A 24,938-nucleotide genomic window follows, 5' to 3' on the forward strand; every position below is an offset into this window, starting at 1 on the left:
GATCATGAGGCCATACTCAGAATTAAATGGTTGATGACATTAGGTGATATTTCTTAAAATTTTATGCAACTATTTATAAAATTTTACAGTAAGGAGAAACAGGTGATACTGCACAGGAAACGTGAGGGCGACGTAACGATGATTTGCACACAACAAATGGAGAAGGTTTTGCATAAAGCATGCAGGGGCTTTTTGGTACAACTTGAGCAGAAAATTAAAGGAGAGCCAATAGAATTTGAAGATCCAAACCTATTTCCTTTGCTTGCTGAATTTTCAGATATATTTGACGAGCCGCACAACCTACCACTTACTCGTCGGCATAATCATTGTATAATGATTTTTCTAGTCAAATCTCCAAAAAATACTCAGCCATATCAGTATCCACATCTCCAGAATGATGAAATAGAAAGGATTTTAAAAGAGATGCTTGAAACAGGAGTTATTCGGCCAAGTTGCAACCTCTACTTTTCACCGGTGCTACTTGTACACAAGAAGGATGGAACATGGCGAATATGCGTTGATTACCGAGCTCTCAATGGCATAACCATCAAGAACAAATACCTTATTCCAATAGCAGATGAATTGCTAGATGAAAGGGAGCACAAATATTCACAAAGTTGGACCTTCGATCCGGGTATTATCAAATACGAGTGTATGAAGAAGTCATACCGAAAACTGCCTTTCGAACACACAACGGCCACTACGAATTTTTACTTTCTTCAACAAAAGGTGAAATATCTTGGGCATATCATATCAGAGGAAGGTGTGATGGTGGACCCCTTCAAAATTGAAGGAATGCAAAACTGGCCTACCCCGAGGAACATAAAATTGTTACATGGCTTTTTGGGTTTAATAGGCTACTACCGTAAGTTCGTGAAAAACTATGGAAAGATCAGTGCACCACTTACTTCCTTACTGGAAAAAGATGTCTTCCAATGGTCGAACAGAGCCTCCACTACCTTCGACAAACTTAAGGCAGCCATAACGACGATGCTAGTGCTAGCGCTACCAGATTTCAACCGGCCCTTCATCATTAAGGCCGATGCATCTGGAGACAGAATGGGAGACGTTCTCATGCAAGATGGTCGACCACTCACATACATTAGCAAGACATTGTCTCTCCCCTATCAAAACATGTTAACATATGATAAAGAGATGCTCGCCATTGTGCACGCAGCAACGAGGTGGAGATCGTACTTGATCCGGCGATACTTTCAAATCAAGACCGACCATAAAAGCCTAAAATATCTCTTGGAGCAGAAGATATCTTCCCCCGAGCAGCAAAAATGGGTAACAAAACTTCTTAGATTTGATTATGAAATAACTTACAAATGGTGGAAAGAGAATGTTGTTGCAGATGCGCTTTCGTAGCTACTTGAGCAAGCTGAATTTTCGGTCGTTTTACTTCCAACCAGCGACTTTCTTGAGGATATTAAGATGGAATGGCAGGAAGATTCAGAGACGATACAAAAAAAATTAGAGGAAGCACCAAGCTCCGTGGCTCATTACAATCGGAACTCAAAAGAATTATGCTATAAGGGACGTATTATGCTTGTGACAAATTCTATTTGCATCTTCAAGAGCATATTTTGGACAAAGTTATTCCATATGCAGGGTACTAAATTGAAAAGGAGTACGGCATATCACCCACAAACCAACAGCCAGACGGAAGTTTTAAATAGGTGCTTGGAGACAGCCCAAAGCCACCCACCAAATATGACTACCCAAAGAGAACTCCAGACCCAGCCAAGTGCCATTATTGATCGACGGATCGTGACTCGACGATGAAGACCCACTAATGAAGTGCTAATACAGTGGGCGAACCTACCAATAGAAGATGCCACTTGGGAGAACAATGACGACTTGAAGATCAAATTCCCAGAATTCACGAATCATCAGCCTCGAGGACAAGGCTGATTTGAAGAGGGCGGGTCTGTTAGGACTCTAGCTTGGAGAGTCCTAATTGAGAGGGACATTCATGTAAAACTGTTAGGACTCTAGCTAGGAGAGTCCTAATTGAGAGGGACATTCTGTTAGGACTCTAGCTAGGAGAGTCCTAATTGTGAGGGACATTCATGTAGGAGGTTTTTTCTTAGAGAAGAATTAGGAGTTGTAAGGGAATAGGAGTCTTGAGTATGAGTCCTATTAGGAGTTGGTTAGAGGTAAGAGTCTTAAGTAGGAGTCCTATTATGAGTTAGGGTTTAGAAGCCCTATAAATAGCCATGTATTCCTTCTCTTTTCATAAGCAATAGATGAATCTTTTCTGCAGCCTTTGAGCAGCAACTTGGAGGGAGGAACCATTATAGAGTTCCAAGGAGGTCGATCCCCTAAAGAGATCAACCCTAAGTTTAGAATCTGCAAGGGTTCTCGTACTCGGAAGCAAACAGAATTGCGGATCACTATTACCGTTCTTGATCTCTTTCAGCTTTAGTTCACTGGCATTCTCAATATCTTTGGCCAGTCCCAGAGGGTTAAACAGCGGTCCACCTGGATAGCTTTCTCAAAGACCGATCAAATAAGCTTATAGCTAGAACTTCTACTTCAAACGATGCAATAGAAACAGACGTGTGAAACAAGCACGAATGACACTTAATTACAAGGTATAATAGCAGCTGCTGGAGGAATCAGAGATTTCGACACTCACCCAGGTTGTAAGCCTTCCAGTGCAGCTTCCAACCCCAGAAAGCTGCCTTCTTGGGCTTGTGATCCAGGTTTAATAAAATCCATATACCGTTTGGTCTCAACAAATCAACACATATCAAGTTGTTTCATCATCAAAATACGAGATTCAACAAGTGTCAGTCTAACACTGACACTACCCTAGGTGGTACCACCGCCCAGGTCTAGCGGTACCACTACTTGGGGGGCAGTGCTGGGCGGTACCACTGCCTTGCACCGTGCCAGGGGTGGTACAACCGCCTAGACTGGCGGTACCACCGCCTGACACAGTCTCAAAGACTATGCCACGATAGTGAGACTTCTTGGGGCACTGTTTGGGTCTCTTATTGGGCCCAACACAGTCCTTACATGGGCCTAGCTAGTCTCTAATTGGGTTGGCCTAAATCCAAACCCAATTACGTGCTAACTACGAAATCTAAAACATAATCTGAGCTAAAGAAGTTCGTAAGTGTATTCTTCCGATGAGCTTCCGACAATCTTCCGGCGAACCTCCGACGATCTCTCGGCAATGTTCCGGTAGACTCCCGGTAAGCTCCTGGACTTCATGACGATCTTCTTGGCGAGTTCCGATGAGCTTCTCTAGCAAGCTCCGAGACTTCTCGGCTGGTTCCGATAGAACTTTCGACGAACATCCAGATTTCCGACGAACTCTCGAACTCTTAACGAAGTCGCGTCCTTGACTCCGAAACTTCATTTTGCTTCATGCCTTGATATCGTAGTTAATCATGCACATGTAAAATATACTTCGATCTAGACAATTAATACTAAGCATTAATCAAGTTGTTCGGCATGTCATTGTTCCCTCAATGCTTCGTCCGATTCTTCAACGCATCGTCCTCTCTTGCGGCCTATTGCCCAATCGGTCAGTTGACTCTACAACTCCAATATCCTTAGCGTAATATCCGCTCTTCTTGGCTCGATGCCCGAATCCATGGCCCGAAGCCTTTTGTTGATACGTTGACCGATCCACTGGTCCGACGTCTAATCTTCTGACATGTTTTCCTCCGGCATAACATAATTCTTCTTGCTTTAATTGACTCATCTTGATCAAAGCATTATGCGTCACTCAAAACGCAGATATTTATCAGTAGGTTTGGGCAAACCAATGTTTTATATGAGTTAACATTACTACTACATAATTAGTTTGCTAATAACGTTAAGCTCACTGTATACACTACATTAGACATATGGTATTTAAATAACCAAAGGTTAACTTCAATTCTCCTGTGTTACATCTTCCCGTTATATATATTAGTGATGAAACTACTAATAAGGTTCCATGATCCGTGTGGGTTCATATGAGATAAACCAGAGACATACAAATTTTGAAGAGGCCCAAAACCTCCGTGATTCGGCAAGATCATGTATACTTGTCATAAGTCGAAGTTTCTCTCATTTGCTGATTTAATTGTATGTAGCATTGTTGCCATACCCTATGAAATTATGGGTTGGAGATATATGCGTGCTGTTCAATGACAGGTACATGTTTTGGACTTATTCGAACCTACGAGCTTAGCAGCACAGTTGGACATCTCGTAGACTGTTAAAAACTTGTAGTGGCTGATGACCTCTTCGTGGTTGTCAAGCTACAAGTTTCCTTCTCTCTCTTTTGTTTTTTTTTATGTTTTCACTTCCATAACTCAAGCTACTATGATCTAATCTCATTAACAGAACTGGTAAAAGACTCGATCAAACAATCTTGAATCTCAAAACAAATAATTTTCACTTTTATTTATATAAAATATAACCCAATCAATATCATGTTCACAATCCTTTATAAAAAAATGATTAAAAGAACATTTTGTTGATAGGGGAGAAACTAAAATATAAAATATCTAAAAGGATCTCTACATCTTATAATCGATTATAAGATAGAAAAACAAAAGATTTCGATCCGTAAAACCAAAGAGTCAAATCGCTTTAGTCTTTTGTGGATCATCATTGCCTATCATCTGCGCTTTCCTACTAGAGAAAGGTATCCTTAACCCTAGATTCATTTATAAAATCAAATTATTAATTTATGATTAATTAAAATTATGTTACTACCATCCTCTTTTCTCTTCTTCCCTTCACTTTTGGCCAATACTAGAGAAAGCAAGGAGAAAGAAGAGTTGGTGAGCTGTGTTTGTACTTTTACCACTCATTCCCTGTAAATTTCTATATTTATGCTCAGGTTCTTAGATAAAAATATGGATATTACACATGAACCATTTTTGAAAAAACAAGATGTTGAAAATAAAGCTATAAGTGAAGCGCACTAAGTTTAAATTTCTGCAACAGCTTTGGCCATCAGAACTTGACGTGAAGCCCACATTCGCAATTCTAATTGTGTGTAGTATCCTTTTCAATTGTCACAGAGAATTCGGACCGTCTGATTGATTCTCCCCAATCTCAAAGCATCCGTCACTCCCATTAAACATTACAACCATCCGTATAGAATGGGCTTCCATCTGCTAGTTTTGGACCACTAAATAGCTGCCACATCTGAGTAAAGCAAAATGATACAGTGAAAGAAAATAACAAGTCACCATATTACATGACCTCGTTCTTTACCATCTACGCCGAAAGATCACAAAAAGTAAACATCAACGTACAATTGGCAAGGATATTTCGCTTAAATACACAACACCAATAAGACAACAATGAGATCGCACAGCATATTCTTCGTAGTAATTGTATCACTCTCAAGCTTTCTCTTGCATCTCTGGACATGTGCAATTAGCTTGTTCTTGTTTTAGTTTCTGAGAAAAAAAAACCAGTATTAAGAAAAGGGTAATTTCAAGTCAGCGTTGTTAGTTTCTCTTAAGAATTCTGAATTGATTAGTATAATATTACACAAGTGATATGTTCCATATTTAAATCTACGTATGAGCATCATATATTTAATGTAGTAAAATTAATTTTAATGGAAAAAAAAAGTTAGTGTTGCTATGATATATCAGTCGATCATATCAGTCACTCATAACACAATGTGTTCTCTTTTCTGTGAGCTAAGTGGTCAGTTCTTGATGAAACCTATTTAGATAGGAGCAACATAAATAATATATCTTGTCTCATCAGGAAGTGAAATTCATACAACTGAATCATGCCACTTGGTTGTCATACAAATTCAAAAATCAAAAGCTTTTCGGATTTGGACTTTGTATTTTATTCTCAATAGCAAGGTTCGTCGTATCGTACCGTACCGACGTTTCGACCCGAGCTCGGTACGGTACGGTACCGGTGTATCGGACGGTACATCAGGGCGTACCAAGCGGTACACCCTGGTATACCGAACAATTTTATATTTTTATACTGTAGCAGTGCTACAGTGTTATAGTAAAAATATTGTAGCACTGTAGCGGTACCGGACGGTCTGCGTACCGGTAACCTGTCGGACTGGTATGTACCGCCCGGTACGGGCGATATGCTTCGGTATGACAGACCTTGCTCAATAGAATATTTAGCAATAATATAATATACCCCATAAGGGAAAAAAAGAAAAATAGGTAGCAAGAAGGAAATCAGAAAGTTTCCATTTAATTTTTTCACTAATCTTCGTAATAGATGACGACCTAGTTTCTACAAAAACTAGTACGGTTTGAATTTGCATGGTGACTTTTACATGCATAAATACCAATTTAAGTTGAAACCACTCTAACAGTGTTATAGGTAGATAGGATGAAATAAAAGCAATAATGGAACAAACATTGACAATGCTTTAAGTAGCTAGGAAAATGTATCTTAAGATGAAATAAACAAAGACAAGTACCTGGAAGACAGCATATGCTGCTGTTCATTAAGTTCTTCCCCCCAACTTGGTAATATTTAGGAAAGCATATTAATTAAAAAAACAATCTACTAATACTTGACAGTCTTGGAGTTTGGATATTATGTTTCTATAACCATACTTTTCAGAAAAAAAATATTGCCTTATGGTACGCACCTGAACTTGGCTCTGCAGCTCTTTGATGTGCTGAATTGCCAACTCCAACATGTCTGAAGTGCTCGTTTGCTTCAATGAAATTGACAATAAAATCATCACTTTTTCAGAAGAACAGATTTGCAGTGAAAAGGTATGCACAAAAATGAAGTGATCAAAGGAGACAGACTTTGTGGAGAATCCATTTACTGGAGAATTTGTATTCGTCTAACTTATGATAGAAGGATATAACTTTCATCACTAAACAAAATACTCTTGTGTTTGTTTTACCTTGTCCATGTTAGGCACAAGATCTTGCAATTTTTGCAACCTTTTGCTAATTCGAGTTCTCCTCTCCTAACAAAACAGCAAGATTAAGTTCAGAACAAAATTAGAAGTATAAATAGCACATACAACATAAAGCTGGTGTAAGGAACAACAATTATGTTGCACAGAACTAGAAACCCAGGCCAATGGTAAAGATGTTGGGTAACAAAATGTGATGCATGGTATAAACATAAACAAGTGCTAGCATATTTTCTCTGTCAGGATGCATATACAAGAAATCCAACATCACAGGGAATACTTCATTTAGAGGAAAGAAAAGAACAGTCTGTCTAACCCTCTCAGCAATGCTCCGGGGATGTGTTGCACAGCCACGCTTAGCTCGGACTCTGCAAGGGACTGAATCTTGTTGGACCTGAAGGTATTTCTCTAAAGCAGACATTTCTGATGAAGTCCTTGGCAGACTAAACTGACATATGGAAATTTCATGATTAACAGAACCATAGTGGATTAGAGAATAATTGGACATGAAGTTAAAGGCTGTGAGATATGATTAAGAATCTGGCCATGCATTACTATAATATTGAGGCAAAAAGTTATACTTTCTGAGGCCAGGAAAGTGGGTGATCAACTTAAGCAGCGATGATTGTTGAACAGAGACCTCATGATGTACGAATTGCTAATAAATTAATTCCTAGAACTGAGTAAGTCTGCAATTATTGATCACAGTGTCATTACAAGGTAATAGGTAATAGGCTGTACATCCTATGGTCACTATAAAGCTACATCTTCAGTAAGATTCTTGGACTTGTCTCATTTATGGCAGTGTTACATCCTTCATTCTTGGACCTTTACTACAATGATGCTGTCGAAAGATCAAAAATTATTTCGCCCCAGGTGACGAAGATCTGACATCGAGGTGCCAAACCTTCCCGTCGATGTGAACTCTTGGGGAAGATCAGCCTGTTATCCCTAGAGTAACATTTTCTGCAGGACCTCTCCTACAGTATCGTCACCGCAGTAGAGTTTAACCACCATGAATCAGGATCCTGATGTATATAGATACAAATGGTCCAATGAGAGTGCCCAATTACCTGAGAGTCTACATTACTGAGACCAGTAACTATATCCCCATTATTATCTTTGGCCCGTTTGCTAGGTGGAGCAGTAAACACAATTGAATTGTTATCATCCCATGAGCCCAACTGAAAATTGCCAGAAATGTATGATTGGCCAGCATGCCCAGTTGCCTCATCTGAGCTGTTGCAGCATGTATCAGTCTCCCCTATTTCGGGGATGCTCAATTCTGAGATTTGTGACAGTGAATCCTGCCTTGAAAAGCTCCATTGGGACCGCAGCCTTCTATTTGCATATGCATGGATGCCATCTGTGCCTGCTTGAGAGTAATTTCCAATTGCCCTTGTAGCAGAAAGACCTATTTATAATACATAAAATTCAATCAATAATGAAATATATTAGAATTCTCATGCTCTTTTTCTTTAAGAACCCATAAGTACAGAAGAACGCATAAGAGTTTCCTTGCTTTACTACCGCCAAATTCCAAAATGTCATACAATCCGGTTCCTGGTTATCATAATTCTAGAATGCATAACTTCTATAAACAACAGAAACCCCACTAATAGTCTGTCAAACAAGCAAGCCACTTAACCATTTACCACATTGCTTTCTCTGTAGTTATATCTTAGCTTTTAATAAAGTTTAACTAAAGAAATGGAAGTTTTACAAAACAAATATGGTCCAGTAGACCCATACATTCACTCTGACTTGGATTTTAGTTTCAACTACTAGACATTGACTCAACAGTTGATGCTTCATGGTTTTGGAATTTCTATCTTTTGTTTAGAAGTCAAATTGTCAACAAGAAAACCTTGTAAAACTAATAATTGATCACCAAAACACAGAAAAGTGAAACCAGATGATTGTCATTGTTTGTCAAGCATTACATATTACGTTTCAATGATGTCTTCAGAGCTTTCAGCTATAATAACGATAAAGAATATTTTATAAGATAAAAATAAAGAAAATAAAAACAAAGTTTCATTACTACCTTGTAGCTGGCATGAAATGCCTTATTGTTGCTTAGGTGTTGATGTGACATTTCATTAGTGGAAGCCTTATGCACTAGGCTACCTTTCTCTTGAATAACAATTGTTTGAACGTACAAATAACAATCTGCCCATGAAGCCAGTGGCAATTTAATGTAACTAGATTCATGCCACAAGTACAGTAAATTACTAGGTACAATTTACTGCAAGGCAAGTGGCAACTTCTATGCAACTAAAGGATCCACATGTGAGTGGCACCTGGAAAGTTTGCCTGGTCTAGAAACTGTTATGAATACAGCAGTCAGAAAATAGTAGGAATAGGTGGGAGCTAAAACAAATCACTTGAAAGAGTAATAGAGTTTTGGAAGGCTCAAAATTTTGGTAGAGTGGAACAAAGCCAAACAATCTTTGTTGTCTAAGCGACAAATGAAGGAAATGTTCAGATATTAAATATAACAATCAAACAAATGGAAGATAATTGCTACACACCCCAAATGTTACCATAAGTTCATTGTCATCCTAAACTCTTTCTAACTTGCACTTCAATCCTTCCTTACCGAAAAAATTATATTTTGTTTATTTAGGAAAAATTTTTATTTCAGTCCTTATATAAAAGAAAATCATACCAACTGAAAATCTAGAGTATCACAATCAACCAAATTTATCAATCTGCACTTAATCAGTATTTGTATGCTTTTTTATCTACAGATCTTCACCACCCCAAATCATCCAAAAAACAGATCAAAATATAAGCAATCACTTTTGACTTTGACCATTTAAAAAATTGTGTATAAATATTAATGGGCTATTCATTAAAGTCCGGAAAGCTACATCTTCCAACCAAATATTAGAACTGAAGAGCAGGAAAACTTCTGAGAGATGTATCCTGGAAAGGAAACAAGCTCCATAGGCTCAAGGTAGCCACATGACATGTTTTCTTACGCAACTTGCAAATTATTGATATGACACAAAAACAAACAAAAAAATTTATCCCTTTTTGAACCACAAGTTAGTCAACAGATTAGGTGAGTTAATGCTGAAAGAAAGAGTTTTATTGTTAATATAAAAGCCAAAGCATAAATCCTAAAATGTTTGAAATATTAACAGAATGATTCATGCACTCACTGATGCAACTTTCCAGTTTTCCTTGCAAAAGCGTAATTAGGAGTTCAGAAGTGCAAATTAGGCTTTGGTCAGTGAATCAAAATTAGATCTATAAAAAATAAGCATTTGCTTATGATGTTGATCACATTGGCGTAAGGTTTGCACACGTTAATCACCTAGTAATGGTTTAGCAGGTGGAATCTAATGGCCAACCCACTTGCATTTTATATGACAATCCATCATCATCAACTCGAGATCTTTCTTTTTTGTTAGCTAAGGTAGACTAGCAAGTGCATCTTGAGTGACAAATAATTCTGAGCATAGATGGCATCATTTCATCACTGCACATACATCCAATTATAAGCTTCTTATTTCTTATCATTTGATCCATATGTTGCAATTCGGATGCTAGCTATGGTAGACCTTAATAATTATCTCTTCCTTGCAACACCAGCTATGCAATGCCATCATGGTCCACATGACACATGAGGTTGGGCATTCATATCCGCTTGTGGGCTCCTCTCCAGGTTCGTTCCCCCCGGCACACACACCCCAAGCCTTCTTCGTATTTATCTACTCTAGTTCTGATGCCATGTCCCCGTCGTGCAGATCGATGTCAACGCACGACCACAGTAATGTTCACTGGACTTAGACATGGCTATCAGCTGCTCTTCAATCGAACATAATACAGAACTGAGGGCCAGCTATTGGACGACACGAGATCCATTCTAAATCGGAACGACACGTGTCGCAAAAGAATCGATTAGATGACGAAATTGGTATAAGGGCAAGAGAGGCTGACCGTGATCCGTTAGGAGATGGGAGAAGAAGCCAGCGGGCGAGCTGCTGTGCCGTACCAAGGGCGACCCGGCGGCCGACACTTGGAGCTCCTCGGGGGCGTAGGGCCCATGAAGGCACGCCCCGCCGGTTGCCGGAGCCCCCGGGGTGTCACGATCAGAGCCCCGGCAGGCGGCCCGGCAGCTCGACTCGGACGTGAGGCACGGGGAGTCGCCCGAGAAGAACCGGCCGATCATCCCCTCCGACCCGACGGCCGACAGCTCCTCTCCTCCCCTCCCGGTGGCGACCGAATCGGCGAGCCCCGATAGGAACGAGCCGGGCGCCGAGCCGTATCGGGAGAGCCCCATCGGCGGCCCCATCGACTCCGGTTTCCTCTCGCCGGACGCCGATTGGTTCATCGCTTCCAACTGCTAAGAGAGACAGAGAGCCGGTGGAATCGATGTGAGGGGCCGAGGGGAATAGTGAAGGGTACAGCTGCTTTATATTAGAAGGGAAAAGAGCTAAGGATTAAGATTAAACGCTTAGTGGGTCCCATGCCAAAGCGCTTGGATTAGTGGGGGGTTGCATCTGTGGAGTCGGGAGTATTTTACTACCTCACAATTTGGGAGGAATAAGCAGAGTTGGCGTTCTTTTTATTTTGATTGGCATCCCATGTGATGGCTTGTGGGGCGCATCAGAAGAATCTTTCACCGGGAGACATTGAACTCAGTCATGGATTAAGATAACTTATTTGCCTTTGTAAATAATATACGACATGTGAATTTTGGGAAGGATGAAGAGCTGGCTTTGGGGAGGACGAAGGGTTTTGTTTTAATGTTTTGGAACTGACTTTGATGGTAAATTAGGCACATTATTTTAGGATGTAAATCATTTTGTTTGTTTTAGGATTTGCCAATTTCATTCCAATTCAAATCTAGTTTGTCATTTGTCACTGGTAATTGAGTCTATCATATAAAATTTATCAAATGAGATTTGATATATTAAATAGAGAATTACGTATCAAGTTATGAAACGAGGTTTCGAATTATCAATTGATGAGTTTGATATATTATTATCAAATTAATATTTTATATATCAAATTTATTATATAAGATAAGATCTTGAATCATCAATCCTTTGATATATTATTATTATATTAATATTTTAATGTAAAATTTATAGGATAAAATTTTAAATCTTTACTTCTTGATAATTAAGTTTGACAAATGTTAAGTATTTGGTATAGGATATTCTGGTAGGTAGTCACCTCAAATCACACGTTGTGCCACTTTGCAGTGCACATATCTCACATATCTCAAAGCAATTCAAAATGACATAGATTGATACAGGAACAATTACATCCTAAAGCGATGCGGTCCAACTCAGAAGTAACACAACTTGGCTCTAAAGCGATGCTATGCTATTTGGAATTGCATGAAGCAACACTTGCCATCAAGGATATAACCCTACAAAGCATAGAGTCAGGAGGATGGCCTCGAAACAAACGAATTACCCACTTAAAATGTTGGCGAACGCTAGCAAGCATAGGGGGAGTCGACTCCCTATGAAATATATAAAAACCACCTGGGGTAGATGCTAGGGGATAAGATTCATTGTCCACAAATACTGACTTAAGCTTCGGAGGGGTTAAGTCGGAACTCCCCTCTGTAGTGTTGACTAGTTGTATAGGGACTCAAGACCAGAAGCCCCTCGTGGATTTGCCAAAAAACCACCTTATGAGGCGGCGACCATGATTCTTCATTCTTTCTTCATGAAACACTCCTTCCGAGTAATTATGCAGATGACCTTATACTATCGGGACCAAACCAAACCATGCCCTTTCCCGAACTACGACATGAAGAATCATAATATTTTTGGCACTAAAAGGATAGCTTGATGTCACAAGAGCATCCGCCAATGAACAATCTTAGCGAGCGTTCTTCCAAGGAGGTGCTCGCTACCCATTCTACCTTCTACCTCGGAGGCCAATCATTTGCTCCTCAGTAGATAGATAGGAACACCTCCACCTAAACCTTTGCGTGCTATTAACATTCATTCAATGACCCCAGGCTCTCGCCTTGTGGGATTGGCATGAGATAAATGGTGGTCCCCGCAGAGACATTCCTTAGCCACTCCCATCAGGTGCAAGCATTGGCAGGGATTATGCAGACCATCGCACCTCATATACCATAGCTCGTTCAAGAAGAGGCCCCTCCCCCACTGTCATCACCCGTATCTTAGGTAACATTTGCTCTCCCAAGGCACAACACTTCTCTAGTTGGTTTGTTGCCTATGGCTCCTAACGATGACCCTCCAACCAAGGATGACCAAGAAACTTAGAACCAACATTAGGGCACGATACTCGACATACCATTCCTGTCTTTCTCGAGGCAAATGCACTATCATTTGACTTAATGGAGGATTCATTATGGCCTCAACTACAGAGGATGAACTGATGCTTACACGAGGTCTAGAAGGAAGTATATAAAATCAAGGAGGATTACGGGGATAGCATGATAAGAGAGTCTCCCTACACCGAGGAAATTCAAGACAAACCTATCTTGCTCAACTTCCACCTCCCGATGCTAGAGGTCTATGATGGTGGTACTAATCCAGTAGAACATGTTGCTGCCTTCTGGGTTCAAATGGCCTTGTATGGCATAGCCAACGCTTTGATACGCCGAGTGTTTCCCACCACCCTTCAATGACTAGCTCGAGTGTGGTACAATCGGCTACAACCATTTTTGATCATATCTTTTGACCAACTTGCCAAGGAATTCGAATTACACTTCGTGGTCAATGTATGACCCAAGCCATCTGCAGTGACATTTCTATAACAAAGGGAGGATGAGTCTCTCTCTCTCTCTCTCTCTCTCTTTCTCTCTCTCTCTTTGTCACTTGCTTCGCCATAGAAATTCAAGAGGTAACCGATGCTCACCTCTTACTGATTATACAAGTGTTCATAACAAGGCTATGGTCAATGAGGTTCTTTTGGTCATTAGTCAAAAGGCCCCTAGCAATAGTCTCTGAGATGTTCCAAAGGGCTCATCAATTCATTGCAATTGAAACAATGGTGGCAACAAGGCCCGAGGAGATGAACAAAAGGCCCTATTGTGGAATAGCCCTGAGGTTCGTCCTTAAGACTACATAGGAAGAAATTCAACAAGCTAGAGCCTTCGCTCTCAAGGCCACCACCGCCACCTCTCAATTCATCCAGGATAAAAATCTTTCTCTAAATCAAAGAAAAGAGGCTCTTAAGGGAGCCTAAACCATTGAAGATCACGTCTGAGTTCAAAGACAAAACCAAATATTATAGGTACCACTAAGACTACGACCATGACATCGAAGAATGTCGAGATTTGAAATACCAAATTAAGGATCTTATCCATAGAGGACACCTCAGTTGATACCTTCGAAGGACTTGAGAGCCCTCTCCTCGCCCTCATGGCTCTATTGAGAATAGATTGATATAATTATTGCTAGTCATAAGTGTCCTGCAAGCTAATCACGTGAGTAATGACACATGTGACTTGACATGCAGTCTTTCTTGCTTATTATTATTTGGTATTTTATCACTTTATATTATCTATTATATGAATATATTGTAATATCCATGGATCTATGCAATGAGAATTAGATCGTGATGAGATTACGATAATGAGACCGATTCACCTTTAAACACAGATCCTAAATAATCATACTCAGAGGTTACTCGAGAGAGATATTGAGATAACCGAACAAACTGGTGTGTTGTATACCCGTTCATATGATGGATGTAACTAGTCTCATAGTTGCTTGTATGGGGACACTAGGGATATAGTGCAGGTGCTCATTGGAGAATGGGTTTACTGATTGACCCGCTCACGGAATGTTAGATGGTTGACGATGCCTTATTGTCAAACAACGATTCTGTCATCCCAGTAGTGTATCTGGTCCTTAAACTTGAGACACCAAGGATGTCTTGTATGAGTACTCAACTCTTTGATACTGGACTTATAGGTCTGGATGTTCCAGATCTAGCACAGCCAGTCATTGGGAGTGGTAGCCAATCTTACAAGGGCTATTGAGTGTCGATAGAGGATTCTCTGCTCTTAGTATCATGAGAGGAATATTCTATGCATTCTTGCTCAAATAAATCCCTGGCTAAGGTCATTCGGATTGAGAGAGAAAGAGTTCTCCGGGAGAATTCGATTATAGTGATACTCATGTAGAAACTATATGGGCCTAATAGTATCATACTCGGCATATGATCTCCAGGATATTAGATGGATGAGAGACTACAGGTACATGGTAACTGAGGATAGATAGGTCCAAAAGGATTGTATTCCCTTATATCTTCTAGGGATTATGGCGTAGTGACAAAATATATCCATAGTCGATAAGTTGAGTAAATTATTATATAGAATAATTCATTTAGCCAAAAGGAGTTCTGACAGGTATGACTCACGACCAGCTCGATATTGAGCCTAAAGGGTCACATATATATGGTAGGCATTGTAACGAGTAGAGGTTCGAATATGAGATATCCGTTGGAGCCTTTATCTTATTGGATATCCAATAAGCTCCTGAATTTTGGATTCTATGGATGAGATCCAATAAAAGCTAATAAGAGATTATTGGGTAGAGATCCACTAATCTAAGAGGCTTGGGTAATTGGATAGAGATCCAATACCCAATATGGTATGATCCATTAGGGTTAAATTGACAAGGGGCCTCTATAAATATGAGGGAACCAAAAACCCATAGTCTAGAGGTACTTTATGTTTGCCTCCTCCTATTCTCTTCTCTTCTTCTTCTCCTCATATTATAGCCCCTATTTGGGGTGTGTGGACAGCAAGAAGGGGCAGCCTCTTCTTAATTACATGGTGTGCACGAGGAAGAGTTTTGGGCAGCAATTTGAGGAGCATCTTCGTAGCCCCTACCATGTGGATCATCGCTAGAGAGAAGGATAGTTAACCTCTTTCATTCTCTCTCATAAATATATAGGTTTTTAGGGATATATGATCTCCTTAGGTAATTATCTTACATGCAGTTTTTTGGTTTCACAGATTTTTGCACACCAACTTTTACACGACAATGAAACATTCTTTTCTATAGGAATTCTAAGATTTTGGTTTTTCCATTCTTCCACTGCACATATGATATTACCCCAGATTTTCCAATAGTAATATTAGAGCTAGGTTGCTTGTGTAAAAGATTGGCTTTTAAACTACGTATATTGTGTTCAATCGCATTTAAATTATTTTGCGCGACTGCTACGATTTTTTATTGTAGTTTTCAAATATGTACTATACCTTTTCTTACTATTAAGAGATGTTTTAGATAGGGCTTTTGATGTCAAATTTGTTAACACAAAAGGGGAAGACAGGGTAGCAACTATTGTTGCCCCTTGGATTGGCCGAAGATTTCTTGCAACCTTGGCCGAGAGCTCCAATTTATTGCTCTCGGCCTAGCCAAAAGTAGCAGGAATGAGAGCAGTATGACTGCCCTCAACCTACTGTATGGCAGCCCCTGCAGCCATGTTTCCTAGCTACATGAGGAACCCCTGGCGACTAGGGTTTCCTAGCCATAAGGGTTGCCCAAGCGACTAGGAGTTATGGCCGCATGGGGCACCTGTAGCCCATGGCAACCCTACAGCCATAGTTTCCTAGCTATAAGGGACTCCTTGGTGGCTAGGGTTTCCTAGCCACACAAGGCAGCCCAGTGGCCTAGGATTCTTGGTTTTCGAGGAGTCTCTATATGGTAAGATTTCCTTGCTTAAGAAGGAACTACTTGCCATGTGGAGAACCTGCCATGTGGGGCACCCTATGGTAGGGTTCCCAAAATACTACATATAATTAATTAAAATAGTTTAATTAATTATTATTATCTAGTAGTCCTACATGGTGATGAGTACATGTGATGTATGATGTGAACGGATGATCATGAACTATGTGATGTGTGTACGTGTGATGTGATTATTATTATTATTATTGGGACTTGCGAGCCTCCAATTTATTTCTCGTTTATTGTCGGGCCTACGTGCCTATGATTAAGTTGTAATTATATAAAAAGATGCAGTGGGAGCATGGAAATGATACTGCAACTCATGAGGTCAAGACAGATGATCGCAATGCATAGAGTGATTGCTCATTGGCTTGGGCTTGATCATATATGATATGGTCTATGATCATCTGGTGTGATTGCTCATATGATGTGTGATTGATTATACACCTACTATATATATATATATATATATTGATATATATATATATATATATATATATATATATATATATATATATATTTTATATAATTGTATGCAATATACATATATATTAAATATGTATGTGTGTGACACGTTATATTAGGAGATTGAATCAAAATCCTCTCTAGATAATATTAAGTTGATAAATGTAAGGTAATTAGATTGACCCATGTGGCCTTCCATCATTATAGGTAGAGACCGAATCCCGACGTAGGTTGAGTTGGTCGACTCCCTCGAGGCTCACCTATGTCACGATTCGCTATCTTATCTATAACATAGAGATGTCACCGATGACCTAAGGATATGATATTCTTGGTCGAGTCCCTCGAGAGTATATCATCGAATCAGACTCATCTTGTAATGAGAATGTTGATTTAACCGAATATCATAGTTGGTCAAGTCCCTCAAGGCCATGATGGTTCGAAGGCCGAACAAGATGGGAATCACAAGGAGTTATGATCGACAAGAGTTACCCACCATTTAGGCTTAGTGTGACTGATTGAGTCCCTTGAGGTTACACTAAGACACTAATTGGATCTCGATCCCTACTAGTAGTCTGTCGAAGACATCCGTTTTACGTGCTGAGGGTATCACATGATTCGTCAGAAAAATAGTGGGAGTAAATTAAGATAGAAGTCTATATCTTATTTGTTTATTTTTTTTATAAAATCTGCATGTTATTTATTTCTGCATCTTTATTTTCAGAAAATGTCACTTTCAAATCTCTTATATGACATACTTGATGTCAACCACCTCACTAGTCCGAATTATACGGATTCCTAGTCATAGGTGCCCTGTAAGCTAATCATATGAGTGATGACATATATAACTTGACATGCAATCTTTTTACTTATTATTATTTGATATTTTATCACTTTATATTACTTGTTGCATGAATATATTATGATATCCATGGATCTGTATAATAGGAATCAAATCGTAATGAGATCATGATAATGAGACTGATTCACCTTTAAACATAGATCCTAAATAGTTCTGGTCATAATTTACGCGAGAGGGACATCGAAATAACCAGATAGACTAGTATGTTGTATACCCGTCCATACGATAGATGCTACAAGACTCATAGCTACTCATGTGGGGACACTAGGGATATAGTACAGGTGCTCATTGGAGAATGAGTTCATTGATTGATTCGCTTATGAAATGTTGGATTATTGATGATGCCTTATTATCATATAGCAATTATATCATCCCAATGGTGTATCTGGTCCTTAGACTTAAGATACCAAGGATGTCCTGTATGAGTACTCCACTCTTTGATACCGGACTTATAGGTCTGGAGGTTCCAGATCTAGCACAACTGGTCAACAGAAGTGATAGCTAATCTTACGAGGGCTATTAAGTGTCAATAGAGGATTATCCGCCCTTTGTGTCATGAGAGGAATATCCCATGTGTTCTTGCTTAGATAAATCCTAGGCCAGTGTCATTCAGATTGAGAGAGAAGGAGCTCCCCGGAAGAATCCGATTAGAGTGAGACTCATGTAGAAACTGTATGGGCCTGATAGCACCATGCCCGGTATATGATCTCTAGGATATTAAATGGATGAGAGACTTTAGGTACATGATAACTGAGGATAAATAGGTCCAAAGGATTGGATTCCCCTGTATCGTCTGAGGATTGCGGCGTAGTGGCCTAGTACCTCCGTAGTCGAGGAATCGAGTAAATTATTATAGTTAATAATTCAATTAGCCAGAAGGAGTTCTAATAGGTATGACTCACGGCCAGCTTGAAATTAAGCCTAGAGGGTCACACACATATGGTAGGAATTGCGATGAGTAGAGATTTGGATATGAGATATCCGTTGGAGCTCTTATCTTATTGGATATCTAATAAGCCCATGAATTATTGGATCCTATGGATGAAATCAATAAGAGCTAGTAAGAGATTATTGGATAGAGACCCACTAATTTAAGTGGCTTGGGTAGTTGGATGGAGATCCTATTGGGAAATCTTGGGGGCGACATCATATGCGTAGCAGAAGAATAAAAAAATAAAATTCCTAAATTCCCAAATATGTATTCGTCGTCATGCGAAGATTGGTGTGCAAAAATTCACAAAACAAAAAACTGCATATATTAAAGATTGTTTTACCTAGAGAGATCGTATATCCCTGAATCCCTACAGTTCTCTAGGAGAGGGTAAAGGAGGTCAAGCGCTTTCCTCTTTAGTAGTGATCCACATAGCAGGGCTGCGACGATGCTCCTCAAAACTCTATGCCTACTTTAAGGAGGAGAGAGGGAGAAAGAAGCAACTAAAAAGCTCTAGCCTATGAACCATTTATTCCCTCCTATTTTTAAAGGTCTCCTGTCAACTTAACCCTTATAGATCTTGTCCTTATTGGGTATTGGATCTTCATTCAACTACCTAAACCTCTTAGATTAGTAGATCTCTATCTAATAATATCTCATGGGCTCTTATTGGATCTCATCCACAAGATCCAATAATTCAAGAGCTTATTGGATATCCAATAAGATAGGGGCTCTAGCAGATATCTCATATCTGAACCTCTATCATTGCAATGCCTACCATATGTATGTGACCCTCTAGGCCCAAATCGAGCTGGCTGTGAGTTATACCTATCATAACTCTTTCTAGCTCAGTAAATTATTAATTTAATAATAATTCACTCGACTCATCGATTATGAACGTACTAGGCCACTACGTCGTAGTCTCTAGACAATACAGGAGAATCCAATCCATTAGACCTATTTGTCCTCAGTTACCATGTACCTATAGCTCCATATCCATCTAATATCCCAAAGATCGTATATCGGGCATGGTGCTGTTAGACCCATACGATTTTTACTCGAGTCTCGCTCTAATCGAATTCTTCCGGAGAACTCTTTCTCTCTCAATCCGAATGACCCTGGTTAGGGATTTTTCTGAGCAAGAACATATGAGATATTCATCTCATGACACTGAGAGCGGATGATCCTCTATTGATACTCAATAGTCTTCGTAAGGTTAGCTACCACTCCCGATGACCAGCTGTACTAGATCTGGAACCTCCAGACCTATAAGTCTGGTATCAAAGAATGGAGTACTCATATAGGACATCTATGCAATGAGAATCAGATCATTTTGATATCATGATAATGAGACCGATTTGCCTTTAAACATAGACCTTAAGTAATTTTGGTCATAGGTTACTCAAGAGGGACATCGACATAACCGGATAGACTGGTGTGTTGTATACCGGTTAATATGATGGAGGCGGTTGGTCTCATAGTTGCTCATGTGAGGATATTAGGGATTTAGTGTAGGTGCTCATTGGAGAATGAGTTCACTGATTGATGTGCTTATGAAATGCTAAATGGTTGATGATACTTCATTATCAGATAGTGATTCGGTCATCCTAGTGGTGTATCTGGTCCTTAGACTTGAGACATCAAGGATGTCCTGTATGAGTACTCCACTCTTTAATACTGGACTTATAGGCTTGGAAGTTCCAAATCTAGTACAACTGATCATCGAGAGTGGCAATCAATCTTACAAGGGTTATTGATTATTGATAGAAGATCATCTGCTCTCAATGTCATGAGAGAAATATTCTATGTTCTTACTCAGGTAAATTTCTGGCTAAGGTCATTCAGATTAAGTGAAAAAGAGTTCTTCGAGAGAATCTAATTAGAGCGATTCTCGAGTAGATTTTATATGGGCTTGATAGTACCATATCCGATATATGATCTATAAGATATTAGATAGATGAGGGACTATAAATACATGATAATAGAGGATATATAGGTCCAATGGATTAGATTCCCCTGTATCATTTAGGGACTATGGCGTAGTGGCGTAATACGTCCATAGTCAATGAGTCGAGTGAATTATTATGGAGATAATAATTCACTAAGTTAGGAGGAGTTCTAAAAGGTATGACTCACAGCCAGCTTGATATTAGGCCTAGAAGGTCCACACATATGGTAGGTGTTTTGATGAGTAGAGATTCAAATATGAGATATCCGTCGGAGCCCCTATCTTATTAGATATTCAAGAAGCCCATGAATTATTGATCTTATGGATAAGATCCAATTAGTGTCGAGAAATCTAGGAGTGACATCACATGCATAGGGGAAGAACATAAAACAAAATTCCTTGATTTGCATAAAAATGTTTCATCATTGTGCAAAGATTGGTACACAAAAACTTATGAAACTGAAAAATATGTGTGAGATAGTTGTGTTACCTAGGGAGATCATAAATCCCTGAATTCTTGTAGATCTTTGTGAGAGGATGAAGGAGGTCAACTGTCCTCTTCTTTAGTAGTAATCTGCATAGTAGGGGCTATGAAGATGCTCCTCGAATCGCTGCCTAAATCTCTACACCCCAAATAGGGGCTGTTGGTTGGGGAGGAGAAGGGAAGAGGAGAATATGAGGTAATAGCCAAAAAGACCTAGCTTATAGTCTTTTGGTACCCTCATATTTATAGAGGCCCCTTGTTAACTTAACCATAATAGATCCTATCATATTGGGTACTAGATCTTCCTCTAACTACCCATGCCTCTTAAATTGGTGGATCTCAACCCAATAATCTCTCATTGACTCTTCTTGGATCTCATCCATAGGATCCAATAATCCAAGGGCTTATTGGATATCCAATAAAATAGGAGCTCTAACGAATATCTGATATATGAACCTCTACTCGTCGCAACACCAATCTTATGTATGTGACACTGTAGGCCCAATATCGAGCTGACTATGAGTTATACCTAATAAAACTTCTTTTAGCTCAGTGAATTATTATCTCCATAATAATTCACTCAACTCATCAACTATGGACGTACTAGGCCACTACACTATAATCCCCAAATGATACAGGGGAATCCAATCCTTTGGACTTATTCATCCTCAATTACCATGTATTTGCAGTCCCTTATTCATCTAATATCCCAGAGACTGTATACCGAGCATGGTGATGTCCGGCCCATATAGTTTCTATTTAAGTCTCGCTCTACTTGGATTCTCTCGAAGAACTCTTTCTCTCTCAATCCGAATGACCCTGGCTAAAGATTTGTCTGAGTAAGAACACATGAGATATTCTTCTCATGACACTAAGAGCAAATGATCCTCTATCGATACTCAATAGCCCTCTATTGAATCTCGTATTTTGATGATGAAACCAATTGATAATTCTTTATGATTTAATCTATGTTTTAAGTGATGCAAGATGTTTCGATCGGGATGAGATAATTAAAGCAGGAAGAATCATGTTGTGCCGGGAGAAACATGTCAGAAGATTGGACGTCGAGCCGAAAGATCAATCAAGATATCGATAGAAGGCTTCAGACCATGGATTCAGGCATCGGGCCAAGAAGAGCGGATATTGCGCTAAGGATATCGGAGTTACGGAGTCAACTGGCCGATTGGGCAATAGGTCGTAAGAGAGGATGATGCGCCGAAGAATCGGACTAAGCGTCAAGAGACCAATGACATGCCGGACAACATGATTAATGCTTAGTATTAATTGTCTAGATCGAAGTAAGTTTTTATATGTGCAGGATTAACTACGATAGCAAGGCATGAAGCAAAATAAAGTCCCGGAGTCAAGGACGTGAGTTTGAGAGTTCATCGGAAGTTCTGGCGGAACCAGCCGAGAAGTCTTGGAACTTACTAGAGAAGCTTGTCGGAACTCGCCAAGAAGATCGTCGTGAAGTCCAGGAGCTTGCCAGGAGTCCATTGGAACATTACCGAGAGATCGTCAGAAGTTCGCCGGAAGATCGCTGATAGCTCGCTGGAAGAAACGACTTACGGACTTGTTTAGCTCAGATTATGTCATAGATTTCATAGTTAGCACATAATTGGGTTTGGATTTGGGCCAACCCAATTAGGGGTCAGCTAGGCCCATGTAAAGACTGTGTTAGGCCTAATAAGAGGCTCAAACAATGCCCCAAGAAGTCTCACTATTGTGGCATAGTCTTCGAGACTATGTCAAGCGGTGGTACCGCCAGTCTGGGTGATTGTACTGCCCTTGGCAGGGTGCCAGGCAATGGTACCACCCAGCACTGCCCCCCAAGCGGTGGTACTATCAGACCTAGGTGATGGTACCGCCCAGGACAGTGTCAATATCGACTGACACTGGGCAGTGGTACCACCTAGCGCAGGCGATAGCACTGCCCGTGCCCGGGGAACCCGAGATGGGAAAGTTTTTGGCTCCAAGTTTGAATCAACTTGAAGCCTATAAATACCCCTCTCATCCCTAGTTAAAAAACACAAGCACAAAGAGTTTAAAAAGAAAGAAATGCTGCTAAAATCTTATGCAATCTCCTCTCCCTCTTCTAAGTATTAGACTAGTTTGACAGAGGAGTAAGTGAATGCTTGTAAGGGTTATCTCCTAAACCTGTGAAAAGGAGAAGAGGGGTATAAAAGGTGATTATTGTTTGCCTATTAAAGGAAGGCCTCTAGTGGACACCGATGACCTCGTCGGAGGAGGAAGCCGAAAGTGGATGTAGGCCACGTTGATCGAACCACTCTAAAATCTGGTTTACATTTCTATTATTGCCATTTACATACACTTTTAAGTTAAGTTTCCGAAATCGTTTTCAATGTAAACAGATTTTATCATGCGAAAGTTTTTGAAGACGTGATTTTTTCGCTGTACTGATTCACCCTCTTAGTGCTGACCCCGATCCTAACGATTGGTATCAGAGCCTCGTGATTTCTCATATGGTTTAACGCCCAAGAGAAATGGCTCTTTTCAACTTTCAAGAGGGTCACTTTCTCATTTGTCCTCTCTTTTTCAATGGGACAAACTGCACTTATTGGAAAACTCGAATGAGAGTTTTCTTACTTTCTTTGGATTTGAAATTATGGAACATTGTCGAATCCGGTTTTAAAAGGTCTTCTCTTCCAATGAAAGATTGGACTGATTTAGAGAAGAAGACGTTTTCTTTAAATGCTAAAGCTATGAATGCTCTATTTTGTGCCTTAGATAAAAATAAATTTAATCGGGTTTCTTTGTGCGAAATGACCTTCGATATTTGGCATATTCTCGAAATCACACATGAATGCACGAATAGAGTTAAAGAATCTAAGATTAACCTTTTGATGCATGATTTTGAAATGTTTTGTATAGAACCAAGAGAGACTATTGGAGACATGTACACCCATTTTATAGATGTCATCAATAGTCTAAAAGCACTTGGTAAAAGCTTTTCAAATTTTGAACTCGTTAACAAGATTTTGCACTCACTTTCTAAAACTTGGGATTCAAAAGTAATCGCTATTCAAGAATAAAAAACTTTAAATACTTTTTTGATCGGAGAACTAATAGGGTCTTTGATGACCTATGAAATGACGTGCAATGTACATAAAGAACTCGAGAACCACCTTCCAAAGAATAGGAAGGATTTCGAATTTAGAACATTTGAAGACCACTCGAGCATAAGCTCAAGTGATGGTGAACTTGAACTCACTAAGAAATTTAAAAAGTTCATAAAATAAAAATTAAAGAACAAAACGCAACTACTTTCTTTGAACGCAAGAAGAAGAACAAAAATTGGAATGAATTGAGCTCCTCCGAAGACGAGGAGAAAATCAAGAAAGGCGAGGTGGCAAACTATGCCTTAATGACTTTCGACGATGAGGTAATCGAAACCCCATTAATTTACTTCGAAATTATATGATGCATTTCATGATGTATTTTTTTAATTTAGTTTAGAATTAATTTTTCTTAAAAATTGCAAGTTTGAAAATGAAAATGCAAAAATTATGATCATGCTAGTAATTTTGAAAATAATAATGAAAATTACATGTTTTATGTTAATGTAATAAAATGTTAGATTTAAATCTAATGATGATCCTATGAATGTTTTTTTTAAGAAGTAATAATGTGTATCATGTTAATTTCCATTGTT

At 39.4% G+C, this 24,938-nt stretch overlaps 1 protein-coding gene across 1 annotated transcript; it reads right to left on the reverse strand.

The window, feature by feature from the left end:
* Positions 1–5,164: 5,164 nt before the first annotated feature.
* On the reverse strand, positions 5,165–11,329 carry LOC135628123 (transcription factor bHLH128-like). The gene is made up of 6 exons (XM_065134588.1): positions 10,838–11,329; positions 7,960–8,300; positions 7,203–7,334; positions 6,872–6,937; positions 6,605–6,673; positions 5,165–5,420 (listed from the first exon to the last, which is right to left on the reverse strand). Exons 1-6 carry the CDS (start codon positions 11,229–11,231, stop codon positions 5,364–5,366), a joined length of 1,059 nt encoding a protein of 352 aa, XP_064990660.1. The 5' UTR covers positions 11,232–11,329; the 3' UTR covers positions 5,165–5,363.
* Positions 11,330–24,938: the final 13,609 nt, after the last annotated feature.

Source organism: Musa acuminata, chromosome BXJ3-1 (assembly GCF_036884655.1).
Source record: "Musa acuminata AAA Group cultivar baxijiao chromosome BXJ3-1, Cavendish_Baxijiao_AAA, whole genome shotgun sequence".
NCBI lineage: Eukaryota > Viridiplantae > Streptophyta > Magnoliopsida > Zingiberales > Musaceae > Musa > Musa acuminata.